The 26,655-nt window shown below is 40.6% G+C and overlaps 1 protein-coding gene across 3 annotated transcripts in view; it reads right to left on the bottom strand.

Annotated features, from left to right (window-relative positions):
• Positions 1-26,655, bottom strand: part of RBL2 (RB transcriptional corepressor like 2) — a 53,320-nt gene that overhangs the window by 14,042 nt on the left and 12,623 nt on the right. The window contains exons 4-17 of one of the 3 annotated variants that reach the window (XM_055145288.1): positions 25,903-25,967; positions 21,900-22,028; positions 20,698-20,858; positions 20,541-20,605; positions 18,597-18,783; positions 13,420-13,586; positions 10,337-10,446; positions 9,181-9,254; positions 7,856-7,993; positions 5,525-5,689; positions 4,492-4,603; positions 2,000-2,269; positions 1,283-1,563; positions 1,015-1,191 (exon numbers count right to left, since the gene is read on the bottom strand). In XM_055145288.1, the coding sequence (XP_055001263.1) occupies positions 1,015-1,191; positions 1,283-1,563; positions 2,000-2,269; positions 4,492-4,603; positions 5,525-5,689; positions 7,856-7,993; positions 9,181-9,254; positions 10,337-10,446; positions 13,420-13,586; positions 18,597-18,783; positions 20,541-20,605; positions 20,698-20,858; positions 21,900-22,028; positions 25,903-25,967 (2,101 nt within the window). Of the gene's footprint in view, positions 1-1,014; positions 1,192-1,282; positions 1,564-1,999; positions 2,270-4,491; positions 4,604-5,524; positions 5,690-7,855; positions 7,994-9,180; positions 9,285-10,336; positions 10,447-13,419; positions 13,587-18,596; positions 18,784-20,540; positions 20,606-20,697; positions 20,859-21,899; positions 22,029-25,902; positions 25,968-26,655 lie in introns of all 3 variants that reach the window. The other 2 variants (XM_055145287.1, XM_055145286.1) reach the window with 2 other exon arrangements.

The raw sequence follows: 26,655 nt of genomic DNA on the forward strand, positions 1-26,655 counted from the left end.
AGCCAAAAAAGACATACAAATGAACACCAGGCATATGAAGAAGTATTCGTCATCACAGATCATTAGGAAAATGCAAATAAAAATAAAAATGCAAGTCAAGGTGGTACCTTACAGTGTTCAGTTCATGCTTTGCATTTGCATTTGGGAGCCCCAAGTTTAAGACCCAGCACATGGTTACCTGAGCACTAACTGCCAGGAACAACCCCTGAGCACTGAACTGGGAGATAATACTTCTCAAACATTATAAACTGACCACTTCAAAAAGTTGGGAAACAGCTACTGCTGTCTGTGAAAAGGGAACCTTCATTCACTGAAGGGTAAGAACTGTCAACTTTATAAGGAGCAGTATGAAGACTTCTCCAAAAATTAAAAATAGAGCACATGGGGGCTGGAATGATAGCATAGCGGGTAGGGCATTTGCCTTGCACGCGGCCGACCCGGGTTCAAATCCCAGCATCCCATATGGTCCCCTGAGCACCGCCAGGAGTGGTTCCTGAGTGCAGAGCCAGGAATAACCCCTATGCATCGCCAGGTATGACCCAAAAACAAACAAACAAAAAAAATAGAGCACATGATCCTGCAATCCCATTCATCACTGCCTTCTATCCCAAGAAAAACACAAAAATATTAATTTGAAAAGATATATGCAAGCCTATGTTCAATGCAGCAAAATTTACAATAGGGAAGATCTGAAACAACCCAACTACCCAATAACGGATGAGTGGATAATTATATGGCATGTGAATTACATCTAAATAACGCTTCCGAAGAGTGTTCTAAGGATGAGAGAGAAGGCTCAATGGGCTGAGTGCACGCTTTGCAGGCTGAAAGGTTGGGTTCAATTCCCAGCAGCACCTGGGCCTCTAATCACTGCCAAGAATGACCCCCAACCAAGCATAGAGCCAGGAGTAGTTCCTGCACCACTACCAGTTGTGGCCCAAAACAAAAAGAAAGTGTTCTGAGAGTTCAGGAAATTTAACTTTCTTTTCTTTTTATATTCTAAATGGCACTCACCTTTGCCATCACATAAATGGCACATATCAACAACTGGTCCAGATGTCTATCCATCATAAGTTCAGGACACTGAATTATGGAGAATTCAAAGCAGGTCCAGATTTTTTTCCTCAGTTCATCGGAAATATCCAGTTTAGCACAAAGATCCCGAAGGCGGACACCAGCTAAGTGGTAAACCTGGTAGAAAAACAAAATATTTCATGTGTTGCTCATCTAAACCTTTATGATCCCCAAGATTATTCCCGAGGAACAATACATGAGAAATTACCTTTCTAAAGAAAAGTGATAAAGAACTGGTCTTCCTGGGTCTCATATGAGTGATGGTTAAAGGTGAGCCTTGTTTCTGCTGTTGTCCACCTGGAGAAATCTGCTGAATGGCCACCTGGCCAGGGACTTGCAAGGTTGTTCCAGTCACCTGTTGCGAGCTTAGGCTTCCAGTCAGGGCCTGTGCACTGAGGGGCTGGATAGAGCTGGTCACAGCTTGTGCCTGACCCCCAACGTTGACTTGGACTGGGAAGAATGTTATCCCTCCATTCTCATTGGCAATACCTGCAGTTTGTTTCAGAGAAAAATATAAATAAAATAAATAAATAAATAAAATTTAACCATAAAAATAAACATAAATAAAATGTGATTACTATGAGATTCTCCCAGTAGAGAAGTCCAATTTCTCATCTCTCAATCCCTCTAACCTTTTCTCCAGCTAAATCTCACGTAAGTTGCCAATGAATTTCACAGAAAAAGAACTCGAGATCTGGCCAGAGTGATAGTACAGCAGGTAGGGCGTTTGCCTTACACATGGCCGACCTCAGTTCAATCCCCAGCATCCCGTATGATCCCCTCTTCCCCCTACAAGCACTGCCAGGAGTAATTCCTTAGTGCAGAGCCAGGAGTAACCCGAGCATCACTGGATTGCAAAAAAAAAAAAAAAAAAACCAAAGGTGGAGATAAAAGAACCCTCAAGATCCAATTCTCCCTTCCTTACCTTGTACAGGAATGGTCACTGTTTGTCCATTGTTGGCTGTGACAGTGGCTGTTGCCATGGTAACCAAAGTCTGTCCAGGAACTGGTGTGACAGAAACCGCTTCCCCAGATACATTCTGCACAGGGACAGCATTGACTAGGGGCTGCGGGGGGATGTGCCCAGTTGTCCCTCCATCAGAGGGACTATCATTATCAGCAAACAGACGTCTCCTGGTAGAACTGGCTGTTGGGGAGCTGTATCTGTCATATAACGTGGCTGGAGATGTTATGCCTAGGATGAAAAAAAGAAATCAAATCATTTAATGCAAAGAGACTGAGATCTAACTTCCATCTAAGCTGTTATATTCAAAATTAAGTATCTGAAATATTTCACAAATTAAAACACAAACAAAAAGGATAGGATTCACATCATCCATTATATCCAACTAATGATGCAACATTATGGGAGAAAAAAATTTAAAGGAATTTTTGTCTTATCGTACTCTCTTTTTTAACTTCATCTGCTAAATCACACTAGATATTATCTTTCAATTCCATTAGGCCTTTATGATTAGAAGCAATTAAAAGAATAATTTTTATTGTGTGGCTAAAATTCAACTATCAGCAACTTTGTAAATTATGGCTCATTAATAAAAATATTTTGATTTTGTTTTTGTTTTTTGCCTTTTGGGTCACACCCAGCGATGCACAGGGGTTACTCCTAGATCATGCACTCAGAAATTACTCCTGAGAGTGCTCAGGGACCATACGGGGATGCTGGGAATCGAACCTGGGTTGGCCACATGCAAGGCAAATGCCCTATCCACTGTGCTATTGCTCCAGCCCCAATAAAAATATTTTTTAAAAATAAAAGAATAGGGGCTGGAGTAATAGCACAGCGGGTAGGGCGTTTGCCTTGCACGAGGCCGACCCGGGTTCGATTCCCAGCATCCCATATGGTCCCCTGAGCACCGCCAGGGGTAACTCCTGAGTGCAGAGCCAGGAGTAAACCCTGTGCATTGCCGGGTGTGACCCAAAAACCAAAATAATTAAATAAATAAAATAAAAGAATAATTCTATTTTTCTATATTACTGGTAATAGATCATTTCTACCTAATATTAACATAAAAGTGATTTTCTGTAAAGTTATTACTTAAGGGTTGGGGAAGCGGCTCCATCAGTGATAAAGTGCCTGCCTTGCATACATGAGGTCTTAGCTCATCCCAGTATCAAAGCAAAAAAGCAAAAAGTCAGTCACTACTTGATAATGGGACTTGACAGATTTGATATTACTATAGTAGCATTTCCCCTACACATTTATATAAATAATCATCTTTGTCTTTTCTACAGATAAAAATTAAAACTCAATAACATTCTTCAATGAGAATGGGCATGCATGTTTTGGATTTAATTATGTTTATTTTTGTGGATCACTTCTGGCAGTGGTCAAGGATCATGCAGTGCTGCGGATCGAACCAGGATCAGCCACATGCAAGGCAATTGCCTTCAGCCCTGTAATTACTCTCATACTGCCTCCCTCGAAAAAAAAAAGAAAAAAATCTTCAGGGGCCAGAGCAATAGTACAGCAGGTAGGATGCTTGCCTTGCACACCACTGGCCTGGGTTAAATCCCCAGTATCCCACAGGGTCCTCCCTGAGCACCTTCATAGATAATTCCTGAGTACAGAGCCAGGAGTAACCTCTGAGCATTGCTGGGTGTGGCCCAAAAACAGTGAAAAAATCTTCAAAAATATTACTTTTTAAGTAATCTATGTAGCTATATAATGCACAGAACATTTTCTTCTATATACACCCTATTAATTTTACTTGTAGTAAAGGCAAATTCCCAGGTGCTAGTCACAGATTCTTCACCCTATTATTTTTTTAAAGTTTTTATTGAATCACCATGAATTACAAAATTAGAAAGTTACTCATAATTGAGTTTCTGGTATACAATGTTCCACCACCAATTCCTCACAAATGTCCACTTCTCTCCACCAATGTCTCCAGTTTTCCTCTACGGCAGGCACATTTTTCTCTTCCCCCATCTCATACACACCTTTTAGGCACTGTAGTTCACAATACTATTACTGATGGAGTATCATGCATGTCACTGTGCCTCCTACCAGCACCCAGTCTTGGGCCAGAATGACTACTCTTTCCTTTATCACTGTCCTAGTGGCCCTGTCCCTGATCAATCCTCCCCCAACCCATTCACTGACAAGCTTCCTACTAAGGACCAGTTCTCCTGCTCTTGGTTTCTATTACCCTTGGGCTTTAGTTATTCCCTTACTTTCTTTATAACCGGTAAATGAGTGAGATCATTCTGTGTCTGTCTCTCTCCCTCTGACTCATTTCAGTCAACATACTCTCCAGACCCATCCGAGTATCGGCAAGCTGCATGACTTCATCTTTTCTCACAGCCGAGTAGCATTCCATTCTGTATATGTATCATAGCTTCTTTATCCTGTATCTTTATCCGTTTTGGTGCTCTTCTCTAATGTTTTTAACTCACCTCTTCCAAGTCCTCCAGAATCAGTGCGTATTTCATTCACTCTTCTGGGAGTCAAAGGGGAGCCAGATATACAAATTTCATCTGCTCTTTCCAGATTCTGGGGTGGCATGACCTATAAAATATTGTTTATACAGTTGCTAAGAGCACTGCCAGGAGTAACCCCTGAGCATCTCCAGGTATGGTCCCAAAACAAGAAAACAAAAAACAGACAAACAAAACGAGCACATGCCTTGTATGCTCAAGGATCAAGTTCAATTGCTAATACTATCAGGCCCCGGGCACCACTGGGCATGAAGAGCACCACATCCCCAAGCCCTACCAATGAACTGCTGGTCCAGTTGACTGAGTATAGTAGCTGACAGGGACCCTGAGCACATCTTGGAAGGCCACTTGCCCCCAAATTCTGGCAATCTTTAAGCCCAAGGTATTTCTCACAGTAGAACACCTGTCTTACACGCACCACGACTTGAGTTCGATACACAACGTTGCATGCACTTGCCCAGCATCAAGTGTGGCCACCACCACAATAAAATTCTGGCAATCTTTTATTGTTTTTGTTTTGTCTTGAGGCCACATCCGGAATTGCTCAAAGGTTAGTCCTGGAGGTGTTCAGAGGACCATATAGGATACCTGGGAGTGAACTCGGGCCAGCTGCATGCACCCTACCCCCTATACTATTGTTCCAGCCCCTAAATTCTTGCAATCTTAAAATAGTCAAAATCTAACAACTGCATATTAATTATAAATCATATTTTATAACTAATGTGGAGAATTAGAATACCAACTATTCTAAGGTAAGAAATTTGCTTGGGAAATCAAAACAGGAGGCTGAACCCCTACTCTGTCACTGAAACCTCGGGGCAATCACAAGTTATTTCTCACACATCTTGCTTCTTGGACACAGACATGATTATAACATGTGTCCCAGGAACCACCCTCAGGTAGACACCGAGTTCAAGTGCATTCTTAGAGGATTTTGTATACATATATTGTTGTTCTTTCATGACAGACAGACAGTATGTGTTTTACAAACCTCTTCGCAGGTAGGCACTCTGTTCTCATTGTCTCTGATTCTGTCCCAGAGTGGAGAATCAGGTTTCCAAGCCAAATGATCCAGTATCTGTTCTTCAATCTGATTCAGGTGTTTTACTACCTCTCTACAAAGGCCATCTTCTGCTCTAATGAATACTTCGATCACCTGAAAATTTTTTTAAATGCTCACTTTTAGTAAACGTTTACAAAATATTTCATTAGATGTGAAAGCAAACTGGGTAGATGTATTCAAATATATATATATATATATATATATATATATGCTTTTTGGGTCACACCCGGCGATGCACAGGGGTCACTCCTGGCTCTGCACTCAGGAATTACCCCTGGAGGTGCTCAGGGGACCATATGGGATGCTGGGAATTGAACCCAGGTCGGCTGCATGCAAGGCAAATGCCCTCCCTGCTGTACTATCGCTCCAGCCCTGCAAAAATATTTTTACACATTTATAGAAATGAGACAATTTATGAAAAAGTTTAATTAACACTATTTAGAAACACTTTTCTTCCTTTTAAGAGGAAGCTTTTAATAAGCTTTTATAATTACTATTTGAATATCATATATTCCTGTACAGTACTATGTCACTGTCATCCCATTGCTCATCGATTTGCTCTAGCGGGCACCAGTAATGTCTCCATGGTGAGAGTTTTTGTTACTATTTTTGGCATATCGAACACGCCATGGGGAGCTTGCCAGGTTCTGCTGTAGTGGGCGGGATACTCTCGGTAGCTTGCCGGGCTCTCTGAGAGGGACGGAGGAATTGAACCCGGGTCGGCTGCATGCAAGCCCTACCTGCTCCAGTCTAATAAGCAGAACAGTATAAATTAAAATAGCAAAATACTAAAGTGGCATATGTTTAAACACAGAGTGTCAGGGCCAGGCAAACAGCTGGTCGGACAAAAGCTCTTCATGCAGGGCCCTGGGCTTAATCCCCAGCACCCCAAGCACCACCTCCCCATCACTGCCAAAAAAGAGAGGGAATTTTATTGTCCTTGGAGGTGTGAAGAAATGAGAACACTCCTGTAAGACTGACGGGAAAGACAACACTGGGATGTCTCTCTTGGGAGGGACTGGGGGCAGCTGTCTCCATGTGAGTGAAATACGCCCGCAAACCACACGGCTCCACTTCGAGAAAGCGACTTGGTGAAATACACATGTATAAAAGGCAAGAAAGGGCCGGAGTTATAGCCCAGTGGGGAGGGCTATAATTTGCACACGACCAACTCGGGTTCAATCCCGGCATTCTATATTTGAAAAAACTTTTAATGAGAACATGCTTTTGTCTACTAAGGTTGCAAACCATTACTCTTTGGTCAGAGAGATAGCTCTCCCTGGTTAAAGGCTGGCTGGAGCACGTCTTGCATGCACAAGGTCCCAAGTTCAATCTCAGTACTACACTGCTTGTCCCAACACAGCTTTAGAGCCTCATTGGCCCCCAGCACTGCTAGACCCAAGTAACACAACACTACCAGGAAAAAAAAAAAAACATTATTCTGAAATTTTTATATTAAAAAACCCAAAACAGTCAGTCCGTGTGGGTTCGATTCCCAGCATCCCATATGGTAATTCCTGAGTGCAGAACCAGAAGTGACCCCTGTGCATCGCCAGGTGTGACCCAAAAAGCAAAAAAAAAAAAAAAAAAAAAAAACCCAAAAAAAATTGGTTTGGAGGGGCTGGAGTGATAGTATAGTAGGAAGGGCACTTGCCGTACATGTGTCCAACCCAGATTCAATTCCTGACACCCCATATGGTCCCCTAGGCCTGCCAGGAGTGAATGCAGAGCAGGGGTAAGCCCTGAGTACCACCAGGTGTGGCCACTGCCTCCCCACCAAAAAAAAAAAGAAAAAAAACCCCTAAAAATTAGTTTTGAACACTGTGAAAGTTACAATGAATTTATATGCTTAAATCAGTACCAAATAAACAACCAAATCAATGCTACAACTGAGCCTCAATATAAAATAAAGAGAATTTTTTTTTACTTTGATAAATAGTTATTTAATTTCCAGAAAATTAAAAATAGGCTGAAACGAAACTGCTACTTTTCAAAAAACCTTTTTTAGTTAATGACAGTATTCTAAATTTCTTTATCAGATAAAGAAAGAAATCCAGGAACCCTTTACCTAAAATAGTTCTTCAAAATTTAAACCATTTAGAAAGAATTTAAATGATTCTTAAGGATCTCCCCTTAATCATAGTCACAATCACAGTTAAAAATGAAGAAATGTACATATATATCAGAATGTACCAGATGACTGACAACAGAAGCCCTGCCTCGTCTATAGTTACTTCAACATCAGGTTCTTAGAAGTACCTTATAAAAATGATAAAGCGGCACATCAAATATTTCAGTAATAAATGGAAAATTCCCGGGAGGCTTATATGAAAAAGTGACGACTTCAAGGCAGCAGGCCAAGAGTGATCTATGGAATGCATCTTGTTCTAGAATGCCCTGTAAAACAGAGTTGTTAGCGTACAGAAACATGACACTGCTCTAACAAGACATTTCAGACCCAGTTACTTTTGGATTAGTGCAAAATATATGCCTGATTTCATTGAAACTTTTTCTTAACTTCAAAAATTAATCTCAAGCTGACAGTGAGACAGTAGAGCAGGTAAGGCACTTGTCCTGCACATGGCTAACCCCAGCACCCCTTATGGTTTCCTGAACACTGCCAGGGCTGACTCCTGAATGCAAATCCAGGTATAAGCCCTGAGCACAGCCAGGTGTGGCCCTAAAACAAAACAAAAATATAGATTTTAAAATAGATTAAAAAATTGATATTGATGTTAGCAAGAACAAATGTAATTTGTTTAAAAATAAATATGCACATGTGTGAAACCTTAGGTTCAATCTCTGACAATGGAAAAAAATCAATATTCACATCTTGGCTGATAAAATCTAGAAAAAAAAAAAAGAGGGTCAGGGGTGTAGTTCACTGGTAGAAACTTGCCTCGAATGTGTGAGGCCCTGGTACAGCATAGAGCCCTTACAACCCCCAAAAAAATTTTTTTTAAAAACTAGGATAAAGAATTAACTACAGAGGAATGGTTCACTAAAATCCCGTCAGTTCAATATTTAGTTTATTCTTCCCATATGCTTTAACAAAAACTCTTATTTAAAAGTCAACTGAGGTAATGCTATTGTAAACATGTGACCTATACAATAAAGTCTTCTGAAAGTCAGTTAAGGTTAAGTTTGAATGCTTTAAATCTTTCACGAGGGTCTTACTAAAATTGTAAGCCATAAAAAATGCTCTTCTGCTGTAAGAAATAATGCATGTGGGACTGGAGATGAGAGGGCTCAGAACTCAAGCTTCCTTAGGTCCCAGTACTATATTCCTCAAAGCAACAGATTATTTCCTTACTAATGGGTTTTTATTTGCTTGTTTGAAACTTCATCCAGACAGCCCCACACAACAAAGAATCATCACTGACATGGCACGGGGGCCAAGGCTGGGAAACCTGTTTTGGAGGAGGAGAAACTGCCTTCCATGATGTCTCAGTATAAAAACTGTCGTTTCCACAGGTTTCTAATAGGAAGCATGAATGGACCGTAAAGCAGGATGAGGTGTGCTCTTTGGGTCACACTCAGGGATGCCTTTATTAAGCTGATCAATACGTTGTTTATTTACTCACAGATAAATCCATGTCTCCCAACCTCTTCTGTTCCTGCTCAATAACGGACTCCAACACTTTATAGTAAAGCATCTCTGCAAAACGAAAATGTCTGCTGGCAATTTCTGCATGAACAATAAAGAACACAAAGATCACACGCAAAGAACCTTCCCTGGTGTCCCTCAACACGAGGCCACTTTTCACCGGAGACTCTCTATCTGGAGCACTCCTTCCTGCCCCTGGGGTCCCCATCCCAAGAGGGACTCCTAAGCTTTGCTAGGTGTGACAAAAAAAAAAAAAGAGGGTGAGGCATGTCTTTGAAATAAATAAGTAATAAAGAATAAACAAATTTGGCACACAAAAATGCCCCAAGTCTAACATAACAAAGATAACACTGTAAAATTTCTTCTAGGGGCACAAAAATGCCCCAAGTCTAACATAACAAAGATAATACTGTAAAATTTCTTCTAGGGGCTGGAGCAATAGCACAGTGGGTAGAGCATTTGCCTTGCATGCAGCCGACCCAGGTTCAATTCCCAGGATCCCATATGGTCCCCTGAGAAGCATCAGGGGTAATTCCTGGGTACAGAGCCAGGAGTGACCCCTGTGCATCACCGGGTGTGACCCAAAAAGAAAAAAAACAAAAAAAAAAAGAAAGAGAAAATTTATTCTATATTGAGAAGGACTCAGAAGCCATTTAATTGACAGGAAAATTGAATTCTTCCTTTTTTTTTCTTTTCTTTTTTTTGCTTTTTGGGTCATACCTGGTGGTGCACAGGGGTCACTCCTGGCTCTGCACTCAGGAATTACCCTGGCGGTGCTCAGGGGACCATGTGGTATGATGGGAATCGAACCCAGGTTCATGCAAAGCAAATGCACTACCCGCTGTACTATCACTACAGCCCCCTGAATAATTATATTCTAAGCCTTATTCTAAGAGTCTTAAATCTTCGCATTTTTGACTCAGTTACCAAGGAAGGACTTCATGTAGCTAAATTCCAACGATGAAGGCAGGGCTAAGAGGTAAGTGAAGAGCTGAAGTATGTGAGGAACTCTAGATTCAGTCCCCAGAATAGCACTGTCCCAAGTACAGTTAAATGTATACCCTCTCCAGCACCAAAAAAAAAAAAAAAAAAAAAGCAGAGGATAAACACATACAGATAATAGTAAGCCTTACCTTTAGCACAATTACCCAAATCCTCATCTGGCTGGGAATGCTGAGAATATATTTCATACATTTCTCTCAGTCTTTTGGCAATAGCCTGGGTTGGATTTCTAGAACATGTCCTAAAAATGATAAGTTATATAATAAAGGTCTGCTAAGTCATAACATGATAAGCTATATACACTCTTGTAACTGTTCAAATCTGTAAATATAAAATACTGAGAAACTATACACTTCCCAAATAATCAAGGAGATCTTGTACCTACTTACAGAAGATATTGGTATTATCACTGTGTCTGGAAAATGCATTTCTCATGAGAGAGGTAGTACTTTATTAGAAGTAAGCACTGTATCACTGTATCATTGTCATCCCATTGTTCATCGATTTGCTTGAGCGGGCACCAGTAACATCTCCATTGTGAGACTTGTTGTTACTGTTTTTGGCATATCGAATACACCACAGGTAGCTTGCCAGGCTCTGCCGTGCAGGCAGGATACTCTTGGTAGCTTGCCGGCTCTTCGAGAGAGACAGAAGAATCGAACCCAGATCGGCCATGTGCAAGGCAAAGGCCCTATCTGCTGTGCTAATGAGAAGTAAATGCATTTCTCATGAAAGAAGTAGTACTTTACAGTAATAAGTTTAGTAACCTTGACTAGTGCTCACTGACTGATGTCCATCTGAAAATGGCCCCTACTTACCCATCAGCAGCAATCACTGATGACAAACTAAATTGCCCTCAACTATTTCCCTAAGGGAGAATACAACACACATTAAGAACTGGATAGAGAGATAGTACAAGCAGACTTGTGTTGGGTTCGATCCCTAGGACCCCATATGACCCCCTGAGCCTACAAGGAGTGATCCCTGAGCACAGAGAGCAGAGCCAGAAGTAAGCCCTGAGCACCCCTGTGTGTGGCCCATAAACAAAAAAAAGCAAACAAAAAAATAAAAGAACTGGATAAGGGGCTGGAGAAACAGTAAAGAGATTAAGGTGCTTGGTTTACAAGCCGCATCCCCAGTTCAATACCTCGCACTACATACAATCCCTTGGGCACCTCCAGGTGTGATCTCTGAATGCAGACTTAAAAGTAAGCCCTGAGCACCACCAGGAGGAGCACCAAAAAAAAAAATCCCTCCCCCTAGCTCTCCCAAAAGAAGAGAACTGGAAGAAAACCTGGGGCTGGCGATGTAGCTCAGTGGTATGTGAAGTTATTAGTTCTATCCCTGGCTTAACAAAACGAGCAAAAAATAACTGGAAAAAAAAAACAGAATGAAGAGATGCATAGACCCATGCAAAACCATTACTGGAATTCCACAGTTTTGCTTCAAAACAAAGATTATTTCATTGATTTCTATTTTTAACTAGAAAGGCAAAAGATCTCCAATTCTACAAATTATTGCCATGTGGACTTTTGGTGGGGAGGAAGGGCTTCCAAGTGATGCTTAGGAGTTCTGGGGGCCACTCCAGCAATACACCAACCAGGCCGGCAGTTCTGTTCAGGGCTCAAGGATGCAGAGCTGGATGGACCACCAGGGCCATCCAGGCAGATTTGGTGGGGCCACCAGCATCACACCTGCCAAGTCGCTCACATGTAGGCTTTCATAACAACTTTATTTTAACTTAATCATTAATGCACATGTTCAATGTAAAATGAAGCAAATTTAGGGCTGGAGAGAGCACACAGATACGAAGCTTGCTTGAGTGAACCCGGGGACCAATCCCGGCACTGCATGTGATCCCATAGCACCACCAGGGGTCAGGCCTGAGCACAGAAACAGGAAAAGGCCCTGATCACAGCCAGTTGTGGAACAAACCAAATGTAGCAAGCTTAGAAAATGACACAAAATAAAAGTACCTGATAATTCTGTTAAAGATAATTACAAAGTATCTGTTGAAAATAACTACAAAATATGTGAACTATTTTATTTAGAGACAAAAAAACTATCTGGAATATTTAGTTATTAAGACAAACTTTTAAAATGTATCAAATCCTTCCGAATTCTAAATTCTCTTTGACAAACATGACTTAGGAAGAGGATATACAAATATATATTTTCAGGGGTTAATTACAATAAAATTTATGAATAAATAAGATTCATGAAAATGCATGGGAAAATTTTAAGACTAAGAGGAGTCTTGTAGGAAGTTTTTTCCAAACTTTTTTCTGTGTGTGGCCCAAAAACCTAAAAAGAAAAAAGGAAAAGAAATCTACTCAAGTCCAATCTTCCTTATGAGGTCCTGTACATCCATTTTCAGTGAATCCCCTCCCCTATTTCCTTCCCTGAAGAAATCTTAAAGATAGAACAGTCAATAGTAATAAATACGTTAGCACTTTATTCTACAATCTCTAGTATTGTGTTACTGTCTCCTATAGTATACTCAAGTATCGACGCAATGTTTGTATTCCCCCAAATTAAACCTCATGCCCAATGTGAAGGCCTCTAGCAGGTATTAAGATGTGGACAGAGGTCCCACAAATGGCATTAGTGTCCTAATGAAAGACACCTTAGGGCCGAGTAATGCTGGGTTAGTCCTGCATAGACACCCAAATATATCTGTGTGGAGAAGAGTGGAGAGAGAAGGAGAGAGGGCAAGAGGGGTGGAGGAAGGAAGATAGAGTAGGTGAGAGACAGAGAGTGGCAGACAGAAGGAGGGAGGAGGGAAAAAAGGAAGGAGGGAGAAAGAAAGTGAGAGAGACAGATGAAGAGAAAGAGATCTAAGAAAGTTCCCTTGCCTCCTTAAGTCATGTGAAGACAGCAAAAAGCTATGAATGAGAAGCAAATCTCACCATAAACTGAATCTCCTAGCGCCTTGATCTTGGAATTCCAGCCTCCAAAACTGAAAAATTAATTTGCTGTTCTTAAACCATTCAATATATGGTATTCGACTATAGCAGCCCAAATAGATTAAGATACTAGGGGAAAAAATCATCATCTTCTATTATGTATCCTCTACAAGTTAACAGGATTGAGGATGCACTTGATAAATAATTACTAATGGATGAATTAGAGCATTAATAATGAAAGAGTAAAACAGAAAATTGGATAATGCTCAACAGCCAGACATCAGAAGACAAGGAGCACTCAAACTAACCTTAAAATCTGTTCCAGTTTCTCACTTGGTGCATTTTTGAGGCCCGCCAGCATGGTGTGAAGGCGACTTAAGCTATGTGTAGCTGTAGGAATGGGGGTCACACATGGGCTGTTATCCTTAATGTACCTCACGCCAGTAAGTGGTGTGGAGATTCTAAGTGCTTTAGACTAGAGTGAGAGGAAAAGCACATTATTTCAGGTCAGAAAAACTTTTAAATTACATCAGGAATAGTAAGTCAAGATAACGGTAATTCACGTTAATCAGACTTTAACTTTCATTTTTAATACATTTTCATGATTCAAATAACTATGCTTTCAATTTAAGCATGATGCCAATATAAGACCATTCATTTATGCTGTAATCAACTTAAAACAGTATTCCTTAAAAATCAGGGAGCCAGGACTGGAGCGATAGCACAGTGGGGAGGGCGTTTGCCTTGCACACGTTTCCCAGCATCCCATATGGTCCCCTGAACACCGTCAGGAGTAATTCCTGAATGCCCCTGTGCATCGCCAGGTATGACTCAAAAAGAAAAGAAAAAATTAGGGAGCCAGGTGCCTTACAGCAGGTATGATCCCCTGAGACTGCCAGGAGTGATTCCTGATTATAGAACCAGGAGTAACCCCTGAGCATCATCAGGTGTGGTAAAAAAAAAAATAAAATAAAAGAAAGAAACTATGGAGACTGGAGCAATAGTACAGCAGGCAGGGTGTTTGCTTTGCAAATGACCAAGTTGATCCCCAGCACCCTGGGCCTCCCAGGTGATCCCTGAGCACGGAGCCAGGAGTAACCCCTGAGCACTGTTGGGTATGGCCCCAAAACACAAAACAAAAAAGTTAAAACTCTAAGTCAAAGCATATTTCCCAATAAATCCTCCTTCGAAACTTAAGTATAGACAAAAATAGGCTGAAAATTTATGAGTACCTCTGAGAAATAATTTCATATTCACAATCTTTTTTTTTTTTTTGCTTTTTTATGCTTTTTGGGTCATACCCAGCGATGCACAGGGGTTACTCCTGGCTTTGCACTCAGGAATTACTCCCGGCCGTGCTTAGGGGACCATACGGGATGCTGAGAATTGAACCAGGGTTGGTTGTGTGCAAGGCAAACACCCTACCCACTGTGCTATCGCTCCAGTCCCTCGCAATCTATTTTTTTTTAATTTTTTTTTTTTAAATTTTATTGAATCACCATGTGGAGGGTTACATAGTTCTCAGGATTATGTCAGTTATACAATACTCAAACACCCTTCCCTTCACCAGTGCCCATCTTCCATCACCAACCCCCCCAGTATACCTGCCGTCCCCTCCCACCTCCCCAGTCCCCACCCTTGTAAGTGATAAGTTTCACTTCGTTTACACCTTATCTCGATTCCTCGCAATCTATTTTTATAAATACTCAAATGATTGGCAGAAAGAAGCTATGAATTTAATAGAATCCAAATGAAATCCATAACTTAGCAAAAGTCCATCTAAATCAGTAGGAAACTTCTTAGGTGCAAAAACCTAATGCAGAAAACCACCTCAGTCTTAGTTACTAGAATCTACCACTTTCTCCCAGAAGTAGATAGATATTCAATACAGAAATAAATTTAAATCAACATTTTGAAACATAAATATGAAAAACATGAATTATTCTCAAGAAATTTTATCATGTATACATATACATCACTCTTGGGGTTGGGATATGGCTGTAAGTGGCAGAACACACACTTGGGTTCAACACCTAACAACACTGCATAGCCGTAGTAGCCCTGGTGGGTCCTGAAGACATGGCCCTGGTGCACCCAAGTACCACTGGCCCAAGACTACATCACCTGCCAGTCAGATTAGCCCTACCGGCCCAGTTTCCTGAGCAATGCCTGTATATAGCCCCTGCAAAAAGTTAGGGACAGAGAGCTAGTTCAGGGGTTAAGATGCTTGCCTTGTATGCAGCAAGGGTTCAATCCAGGGCACTGACTATGGTCCCCTGAGCACCAGAAATGACCCCTAAGCATAAAGCCAGGATCAAGACCTGAACACCATCAGGTAAGGCTCATACCCCATCCCCAACTCCCCCAAAGAACATTATACTACACGCATTTCACAGAAAACTAATTACATATAAAGAATCCCTTATAAGATTATCCATAAACTTACCAGAAACCAAACAGAACAAACAAAACAAAAACCACAGAAAACAGAAGGGAATGAGCTGAGATATTCAAAATGCTGAAAGAAAAGAATTTTCAGCCAATCATACTTTACTCTAGCAGATTAGAGCAATTTATGTCCACTAAGTCACCCAGGCAAGATACATTAAAGGGTCTCATAAAATGAAAAGCAATTTGAGAAGTAGTAAATCAGCAGAAGTATTCAAGCGGGCATTGGAGGCACCACAAGAGTGAAAACACAAATTTATATTCATTATATAAAATGAATATAAGTTTGATCTGCCTATTAGGTCACAAAAATAGAACTTCTCATACAAATCTCAGGACAACCTTAAGAAAAATCTTCTAAAGAAAACCATCTCAAAAACTAGAAAAGCGGGTCAAGAAGAGTTCAAAGGGCTAGGGCACATGTTGGGCATGACCAGGATCCCAGGCTTGATCCCGAGCACTGCTCCCTGCCAAATCTAATTCTAGGGCCCCTCAAAAAAACAAAACTAAGCAAACCAAAACTGGGTATAGGAACTAAAACATATGTTAGGGAACCAGAAAATAATATACTGGTTAAGGCTTATACCCAGCATGTGCCCAGTTCAAATTCAATTCCTGGTACCACATGGTCCCCCCTGCCAGGTGCAGTCCAGGTGGCCCCCAAGCCACACTTAAGTATGACCTCCCAGCACTGCTGGGGTGGCCTGGGTATCCCTTTCTCTGCAGGGTTCAAAAAGCATCATATTCTTGAGCCTGGTCCAGCTGGTCAAGAATCATAGCTGGAGTTTAGGACCTACAGAATACTGCTTGGGAACCCCTCTCCCCAAAAACAAATGGCATTCAAGTATAGGAAGAAAAAAATGTGAGAGAGGGCCTGGAGTGATAGCACAGTGGGCAGGGCATTTGTCTTGCACTGGTTCTATTGCGGCCGACCCGGGTTCGATTCCCAGCATCCCATATGGTCCCCCAAGTACCGCCTGGAGTAATTCCTGAGTGCATGAGCCAGGAGTAACCCCTGTGCATCACCGGGTGTGACCCCAGAAAAAGAGAAAGACAAAATTAATAGCAGCACATCAAAGAAATATCTAAATAAGGTCAATAACTATTTCAGTAACTACCTAAATGTTAATGGTCAGAATTTACCAATCAGAAGGCATAGCATAGCAGAAATGAATCATATAATAAAAAAGTCTTAATATTTTGCTACCTAAAAGAAGCACACCTTAGCTTCCAAGAAAAAATGTAGGCTCAAAGCAAAAAGTTCAAAAACAATCCTACAAATAAATAGAACTTTTTTTTTTTGAGTCACACCTGGCAATGCACAGGGGTTATTCCCGGCTCTGCACTCAGGAATTACTCCTGGTGGTGCTCAGGGGGACCATATGGGATGCTGGGAATCGAACCAGGGTCGGCCACGAGCAAGGCAAATACCCTACTTGCTGTGCTATTGCTCCAGCCCCAATAAGTGTCACTTCTGAAAAAAATGAATTATATCTGATCACATAGATTTCCAGCTAAAAAGCTGTAACAGATGGGAATGGACATTACTGATTAAGAGCTTAAGAAAACAAGAAGACATTAGGCTAATTAATGCGCCAAATGAAAGAACACCAAAGCACATTGAGAAACTATTAATAGATTCAAAGAGTGATACCCTGTACTACAGAGAGGACACCTTAATAACCCATTTGCAATTACGGACAGACCAACTAAACAGAATAAATAAGGATGTAATAGTCTTAAGTGATGAGTTAGAACAGATGGGGACAATAGACATCTATTTCACTCCCAAATAGCTAAACACATTTTTTTCAAGTGCACACATAACATTTAAGTATATATCATATGTTAAGACACAAAACAAATACTAATGGACTTATGAATATTAAAATCATACCAAGTATTTTTCAGGTCACAATACTATAAAATTAGGCACCACAGAGACAGCACAGTGGTTACAGTGATTGCCTTTCACACTGTCCACTCGGGTTCAGTACCCAGCACTATAAATAGTACCCCAGGTACCACCAAGTGGTTTCTGAGCACAGTTGGGAGTGAGGCACAGTCAGATGTGACCCAAAAGACCCCAAAATAAAATAAAATAAAATGAGATATGAACCATAAAAAGACAATGGATTATCAGTCTCTTAGATCAGGTGTTTTTCACGCTAGCACCAACTATGTCCCCTTCTGATCTTGTTTCCCTCCCATGGCCCTGTCCTACTGGTTGACTCCCTAGTCTTGTGCACTAGCCCCCCATTTATGTGATTTTTCTCCTCTAGTACTCATGGAATAACCTAAGCTTCCACAGAGTGCCAGATGGTCTCCAGATGAAAAACACTATCTTAGATGAAGGCACCAATTTAGATCAATCAACATTTTTTATATACCCATTATGTCCAATATGTATAGGCAACCCATCTTTTCTTTTTTTTTTAAATTTATTTATTTTTAATTAGTGAATCACCGTGAGGGTACAGTTACAGATTTATACACTTTTGTGCTTATACTTCCCTCATACAAAGTTCGGTGTATGAGGGAAGCATAAGTGCCCATTCTCCACCACCAGTAAACCCAGCCTCCCTCCCACCCTCCCCAATCCCATCTCCCCCCACCCCACCCTGCCACTGTGGCAGGGTATTCCCTTCTGTTCTCTCTCTCTAATTAGCTGCAACCCATCTTTTCAAAACAAGTATTATTGGTACATTAATTTAAATGAAATACTCTTATTCTCAGATCAATAGAAAAGAAATTTGAGGGGGCCCAAGACATAGTATAGCAGATACGGTGCTTGCCTTGCACACAGCAGACCTGGGTTTGATTCCCAGTACCTCATACGGTCCCCTGAGCCCTCAAGGAGTGACCCTTGAGCATGGAGCCAGGAGTCATCCCTGCGCACCACTGGGTGTGGCCCCAAAACAAACACTGAAAACAATGAAAGTATTCTCTCACTTTTCTCTTCCTCCCTGAAATAAAGCAGAGCCTCTGTGGCGTGCCTGTTCCCCACATCTCTATTCTTCTAAACTGCTCAACTCACCTTGTCAAAGTGCTGCTGCAAGATGTTTTTCATCTGCACCCTTTCGGCAGTCTCTGTTCCTGAACCAGTGTTCAGACACCTTGAGAGAGTCCCAATTTCCTCTTCAGCATCCTCTCCAAGAAATATCCGTTCATCTAAATTCCCAACAGATAAAACATACTCCTCATAGGCCTTATTGATGGCTTTACTAAAGGGGGGGAAGAAACAGACAAAATGTACATTCAAAGAACTGCCATTTCAGTAACATTTCAGGGGAAGCTTAGTTACTTTTTATTTTTATTTATTAAGAGTTACCATATTTTGGGGCTGGAGCAATGATACCACGGTGGGTAAGGCTTTTATTTGCCTTGAATGCAGCAACCGGGTTTGATCCCCGGCATTTCATATGGTTCCCCCAAGCCCGTGAGGAGTGACCCCTAAGCACAGAGTCAGGAGTAAGCCCTGAGCACTGCTGAGTGTGACACAAAAACCAAAATATAAATAAACAAAAGCTACAACACGTTTTGTGAAAGTTAAATTTTAGTGAGAAAACTGTTATAAAAACTGAGAGATATATCAGCGGGTAGGGCATTTGCCTTGCACGCAGACGACCCAGGTTCGATCCCCAGCATCCCATATGGTCCCCCAGCACTCTCAGGAGTAATTCCGGAGTGAAGAGCCAGGAGTAACCCCTGAGCATCGCTGGGTGTGACCCGAAAAGCAAAAACCTGAGGGATGTAAAATGTACACCTGAAGAGGCAGGGATATAGATCAGCTAATGTCTTCTATGATGTAAAGCGCATGTCTTCTATGAAGAGCTCCAGGTTTAATACCCAGCATAAAAAAAAAAGTAATAAAATACAAGCTTGCTACATTAGATCAGTTCAGTCACTATACAGTGATCGTGTTTCAGAATACACCAATCTACTTAGTAACTGAGGCTTCAAATATGAAGCTCAAGGTATTTAGCTGGGAGGATAGTCTTTGGGTAGAGCATGTGTCCTACATGCCCAGATTCAATACCCAGCAAAACACTGCCCCAAATACTGCAGGGTGTAGCCCAGGTATTGGTCCTGAATGTCACAAGGTAGTCCTGGTGGATGCCAGAATCCCCAGGCCAATGAGGCATTAAACATTCAGGTCTCACTGTAGGCCAAGTATCATTGTAGCCTCCAGGGCCCTAAGAATTGCTAAGGAGGTCCTTGTTTAAAAAAAAAAAAAAAAGGAGCTGGAACTTAATTCTCTTTCCTGGATGCTCCAGGTACCTTTGAAGACCTGGATGCATTTACAAATCTTCATTGTTCATCTCACGTTATCACTGTACAAGTGCCAAAATAATTTAGTTACTTCCAAGACTACAATCTATGCTAGAGTGCATTCTTTGCATGTGGGAGCCCATTTGAATCCCCTGGGGCAACAGGCACTGCTGGGAATGCACCCCCCCAAAAAAAAAAACAAAAATAAAAATTATTAAGTAATTGTTGGGCTAGAGCGATAGCACAGCAGGTAGGACATTTGCCTCGCACACAGCCAATCCAGGTTTGATTTCTCCGCCCCTCTCGGAGAGCCTGGCAAGCTACCAAGAGGATCTCGCCCACATGGCAGAGCCTGGCAAGCTACCTGTGGTGTATTTGATATGCCAAAAACAGTAACAACAAGTCTCACAATGGAGATGTTACTGGTGCCCGCTTGAGCAAATTGATGAGCAATGGGATGACAGTGACAGTGACAGTGAAGTAACTGTTGATTATTTGGTAATATTATTTTTAATAAGTTTTGGTTATATTATTTTTAATAAATTTTAAAAACATGTGCTTAGAGTAGCAGCTGATCACTTTTTGTTTGCTTCCTTATATTCTCTCACAAGATACAGTCTCAATTTCCAAAAAGTAATAAAAACATTGAGTCCTAAGGTTCCCAAAGTATACAAGTTAAAATATTCAAAGAGTTTACAGTAATACTCACAAGCTCTCTCCAAAGTTCCCAGGTTCTAAAAACCCAGTCAGATTTTCTTCTTTTCCCTTAAGGAGCTATGATGAAAGAAGAGATCCTTGAGTCATCACATTAAATCAAACCTTTCCCCGGAGAATACATTTACATTATTTCCTTACTACTTACAAACCTTTTTTTCATAAAGTTTCCTAATATAGGGTTTCCAGAAATGTTCCTTTATTCCCTTTGCTTCCAAAACTAGGCCATCATGTAAGGAACAAAGTTTCTCAATGACACAAGGTGGGTCAGAGTAAAGTTTAGAATCCTTCGGATGAAAATCTTCAGAAAAGCCTACAAACATAGAATCATAGAACAAAGGTATCAAGAAACATTCCACAAACCAGGTTATAGTAAATTAAATATGAATAATATAGTGAGTATATAGTGAGCACTCACGTATAGGAAAGAGCACAGGGAAGTCTACATCCTTTTGTGAGGGTTTGGCAAGAGGCAACAGGGTCAGACACGGTAGTGCTCAGGGCTTCCTCCTGGCTCTGTGCTCCAGGATCACTCCTGGCAGTGCTTGGAAGATGCCATGTGGTGATAGGAATCAAAACATGGCCAGCCACATGCAAGGCTAACGCCTGAGCCCCTGTACTATCTCTCTGGCAAAAAGCCTAACTTTCAACTCTAAGTATACCTCAGGTGTGAAAGAGATAGTACAATGGCAGGGCACTTGCTTTGTACAAGATGGCTGGCTCGGGTCTGATCCCTAGTACCCCATATGGTTCCTTGAGCCCCACCAGGAGTGATCCCTGAGTGCAGAGCCAGGAGTAAGCTCTGAGCACGGCTGAATACGGCCCTAAAATCTAAATTAATTACAAATAAAATAAATGATGTGTGCACCCTTCAGCAAGCAATGTGATTGTGTGGGCATCACAACCAAATGCATGTGACTTTCAGTCATCACAACAGCAACAAAGGGACAAACTAAATTAAAAATGCAGCAACAGGGGCTGGAGCAATAGTAGGGCGGGACAGAGCAACTGCTTGCACGTAGCCAACCTGGGTCTATCCCCAACGTCCAATATGGTCCCCTGAGTCTGACAGGAGTGATTCCTGAGCATAGAGTAATAAGTAAGCCCTGAGCACTGCAACGTGCAAGGCAAATGCCTTACCCGCTGTGCTATCGCTCAAGCCCAAACCTAAATATTCTTAAAGAGAGCTCAACCCCTAATTATAAGTCTGTTGGGTATGTATGATGATGAAACTTTCAAATGCATGTATGTTCTCTAATTCTAAGTACATACTGTGCACTACATAAGCAATTCCCAAGAATTAAACATAATGGAGAAAGATGGGTTGCCCAATAATCTTTGCTAACAAACTTACCTTTAAAGTTAGGGTTTACAAGTTCTTTACGATTGGAACACTGAAGAGCATTTCCATAAACCAAGTCCAAAGCACAAAGCAGAAGGTGGTAAGAATTGACCAAATCATCACTAATCATGGGAAAATTGCCTACAGGATTAAAACAGTTGTAGAATTAAATTTTATCAAAGTCACAATTTTTTTTCTCTGTAGTAAAATGACATTTTACAACACCATACAGTGAAAAGCTGATACAAAAGCTGCATAAAGTGTTTTGGCAAATTTACATTTTGAAACATCACTCTTATAGTTTAATAATTCTAATATGCTTCTAGAAGTTTAGTGAAAGTAGAAATCTTACTAAAATACCATTTTTCACTCAACAATCATTAAAAACATCAAATGCATTTAAGCTAATCAAAATTTTATCATTGTTATTTTTCCCCCAAAAGTTCCAACCCTAAACTATTTCATAAATTACCTCACAATACAGAAAACTTCTGGCCCAGAGACATGGTTCAGGGGTTAAGGTGCTTGCTTTGCATGTGGCTGACCTCCAGTTTGACCACAAGCATCACGTACAGTTCCCTGTCCACCACCAGGAGTAGGGTCTGAGCACAGAGCCACAAGTGCCCAGTCCCTAAGAACCCCTGGGGTGTGACCCAAAACCAGAAACAAAAACAATCTATAAGAAAATATTTTACTTAAAAAATAGTACAGCAGGTAGGGCGTTTGCCTTGCACACTGCAGATCCAGGCTCAATCCCTGGCATCCCATGTGGTCCCGCAGCACCACCAGGAGTAATTCCTGAGTGAAGAGGCAGGTAACCCCTGAGCATCGCTGGGTGTGACCCAAAAAGCAAAAATAATAATAATACTAGCATTGAGCACTGGAAAACTAGTACAGTGGGTAGGGTGCTTGCCTTGCATGTGGCCAGACTGGATTCTGGGTCCCCTGAGCACCACCAGGAGTAATCCCTGAGTGCAGAGGCAGGAATAAGTCCTTAGCACAGCCAGATGTGGGACCTCCTCCCAAAAAAATAAATAAATAAGCAAAAATACTTGATAATAAAAACTGTAAAAATGAGTCATGTAATTATTTTTTCACATATATATGTATACATATATATCTCTTTTTTGCTTTTTGGGTCATACCCGGCGATGCACAGGGGTTACTCCTGGCTGTATACTCAGGAATTATTCCTGGTGGTGCTCAGGGGACCATATGGGATACTGGGAATTGAACCCGGGTTGGCCATGTGCAAGGCAAACGCCCTACCCGCTGTGCTATTTATTGCTCCAGCCCCTATTTTTTCACATATTTTAAAAATACCAGAACCTATAGTCAGTCTCCTATAACAGCTTTTAAAATACCTTTTACCATATTAATATAAGCTCATAAAAATTAATGGAACAGGGCCATAATTAAAGATACTTAAGTTGTAGAGTTAATATATGGGGATAACTGCTGGTGCTTTATAACAAAGAAATAGAAAGCCAAGACTTTTAAATTGCAGAAATACACCATTTATGCAAGTCTAATATTAAAAGCAATTTTTAAAGGTGGATATGTCTTTTCGGTGTTGGAAATTAAAAATCTTTCTAGATAACTTTGAGTATGCTTTTTTTATATGCTTCCTATTGATTTGAGTAGGAAGCATATTCTTAGAATGAGATGAATTCAATTTATTTTTTTTTCTATCTTTATTTATTTTGGCTTTTAGGTCACACCAGGCAATGGTCAGGGATTATTCCTGGCTCTGCACTCAGGAATCACTCCTGATGGTGCTCTGGGAACCATATGGAATGCTGGGGATTGAACCTGGGTTGGTGGCATACAAAGCAAATACCCTACCTACTGTATTCTCTCTCTAGACCCCAAGATGATTTCAATAGGTAACATACATTTGAAGAACTATGTCAAAACCTCAATGTTTTCCCATATAATTCCTCCTCAACTATATAAATACATACAATTTGTTTCAAGGTTTCTCTACTTTGAAAAACTTTTCCTCCCCTTTCTATCAAAACAAGTTACCACTTAACTCAGTGTATCAGGATTGTTTTGGTACAGTTGTAAACATTAGAGAATAATTTTCTATATTCAGAAAGGTAAATGTTATCAGGTTAAACTGCACTGACAAAGTGAGACTAACTTGCTTGGTTCCATTATAGAGCAGTTTAATATTAAAATATTCTGTGCTTCATGGGGCCAAAGCTATAGTACAGAGGGTAGGTGCCTTTCCTTGCATGCGTCTGACCTGGGTTCGACCCCTAGCACCCTATGTAGTTCCTTGAGCCCACCAGGAGTGATCCCTGAGCATAGATCCAGGAGTAAACCCAAGGCACTGCCAGGTATGGTCCAAACCCTCGTCCTACACCCCACCCGCAAAAGGTGATTCAAAAGTGAAACTGGAAGTGTCACCCACCAATTTCAAGCTACAAAGCCCATAATACTTGAAAAGCTTAAACTTGTCATTTATGTACATTTGCCAAAGAAGCAAAAAACAGTACTGTAATTTAAAAAAATAAAAATAATCTGAAATGCCTCTAAGGATCAGAATCTAATTAAAACTCTAGAAGGTCCCAACTGATACATTTTATATTTTCAAATCCTGACCTCAGAAAATAGACTTTGTGGAGCCATTTTATCTTTCTCTAAACAAAGATAACATATTTAACTTCCAGATCCTGTTAATTTATCAGGAAGGAGGTTTGGTATCTCAAGTAAGACAGAAAATTCCAAATGAGTCTTTGCAGCTTTGCATTTTATTGAACTATATCTTAAAGGCAAAGCATTTTACACTGTCAACAGAGGAATGTTATGTAACAAATACAAATAATACTTTCTTTTCTCTGAATTTCTATGCAGAATCTCTTTTACAAATAAATAGAGGACAAAAATAATAAAAATATTTCATTAAATGCAGATGACAAGTAGGTTATCTGAGATAAGTAAAAATCAAGAAAATAAAATGTTTCTAAAATTTTTTAGTAAGGCATATTTATCCAAACAAGATACAAAAAGTAATCTAGAGGTTGGTGAGACAACTAAAGGCTAGGGTGCATGCATGTTCTGAAAGTCAGAGCCCCAGTTTCATTCCCTGGAACCACATGTTCTCCCCAAAAGCACTGTCAGAAGCAAATCCCTAGCATGTGACCCAAAAACAAAATAATCTAAACTGCTTCTTAGGGTGAGCATTTCCACTCAACTAAACAACACATGTTTTGTGAAAAATACATTTCAAGAAAGACAAAAGCAGAACTTCTATGATTTTAGTTTATGATTCTGAAGAACAAATTTGGGTATAAAAGATCTAACATGTTTTATAATAAAAGGAATTTCCAATTAATAAGAAATCTAGGTATTCTAAAAGAATTCAGAATACTCTTATGAAAAAGCAGTACTTTAAAAAGTATTTTGGGAAGAATAGTAGAGCTGTGTTCCAGGAGGATTGCTCCATGGCTTGGAAGCCAGCCTCACATGCTGGGGGAAAAGGCAGCTCAGATAGAGAAGGGACCACCAAGTAAAAGGTATTTGGAGGGCCCGCTCGGGATGGGAGATGCGAGCTGAAAGTAGACTACAGACCGAACATGATGGCCACTCAATACCTACATTGCAAATCACAACACCCAAAAAGAGAGAGCGAAAGGGAATGCATTGCCACAGAGGGGAGGCGGGGTGAGGGGAAGGGGTAGGGGGTGGTGGAGGGATACTGGGATCATTGGTGGTAGAGAATGGCACCAAATCGTAAGCATGAAAGTTTGTAAATTTGTAACTGTACCTCATGGTGATCCATGTAAAAAAAAAAAAGTATTTTGGGAGGGGTCAAGGATGTGGATTAATAGTAAAAGACATGGCTTGCAAACATGAGACTATATTCAATGCCTGGCATAACAAAAGAAAAAAACCTAAAATGTATTTGGAATTAAATCCTTTGAGAAAATTTGAGAATTTTTTTTTCTGATACATTCATTAGTATCTGAATATTCAAACTGATATCTAAATACTACCCTTTTCTTACCTTTTGCATATATAAAAAGCACCCAACAGAAATGGAAAACTTCAGTCACTGTACAGGGTTGCCGCCTTTGGAGGAAGAAAAAAAAAATGAATCATGAGATAGTAGAAAAATCAGGAAAAAAGCAACAGAAATTATAGTGGAATAGTATAAATTCAAAACCCACATTAGGAGGGAGTGATAACAGATCCAGCTTCACATGGAAAAGAAGTGCTGCTTTAATCAAATATTGGCAGGAAAATAGCTGAGAGAGAGTTCGTCTCAGAAAACTAATTGTGAAGAACAATAAAAGCCTTTCAAGGTCAATATAGCTAAGGCAGAAAACAAAATGAGCAACAGAAGTTATTTTACTAACACCAGCAAGTCTTAATGCAGCTGTAAGGTATGTGCTCTCCTGCTGAGCCAACCCCAGTCCCCAGGGATAATACTGCTTTGAGACCCATGTCTTGAAGTCAGGTATTTCCATGTTTTTTCCCCCTCTCTCATAGCTGCTGACCTATAAATGGTCCTTTCCTAAAGACATTCCAGATTACATCAAACCACAAGAAGTTTTTTAATATGTTAATTATAGGCTTCTACTTCCAAGAGTACATGCCAAGTTTGTCTGCTGTAAGGAGTTTCAGACTAAGTTTAGCCTTTCTACCAAAACATCTGCTAATGTTGATTTTCATTCATTTACTTTTAGTTAGGAGGCCACAACTGGAAGTGCTCATGGCTTACTCCTGACTCTGTGCTCAGGGACATTTCTGAAGATGC

This window comes from Sorex araneus, chromosome 8, assembly GCF_027595985.1.
Source record: "Sorex araneus isolate mSorAra2 chromosome 8, mSorAra2.pri, whole genome shotgun sequence".
NCBI classification, from domain to species: Eukaryota; Metazoa; Chordata; class Mammalia; order Eulipotyphla; family Soricidae; genus Sorex; species Sorex araneus.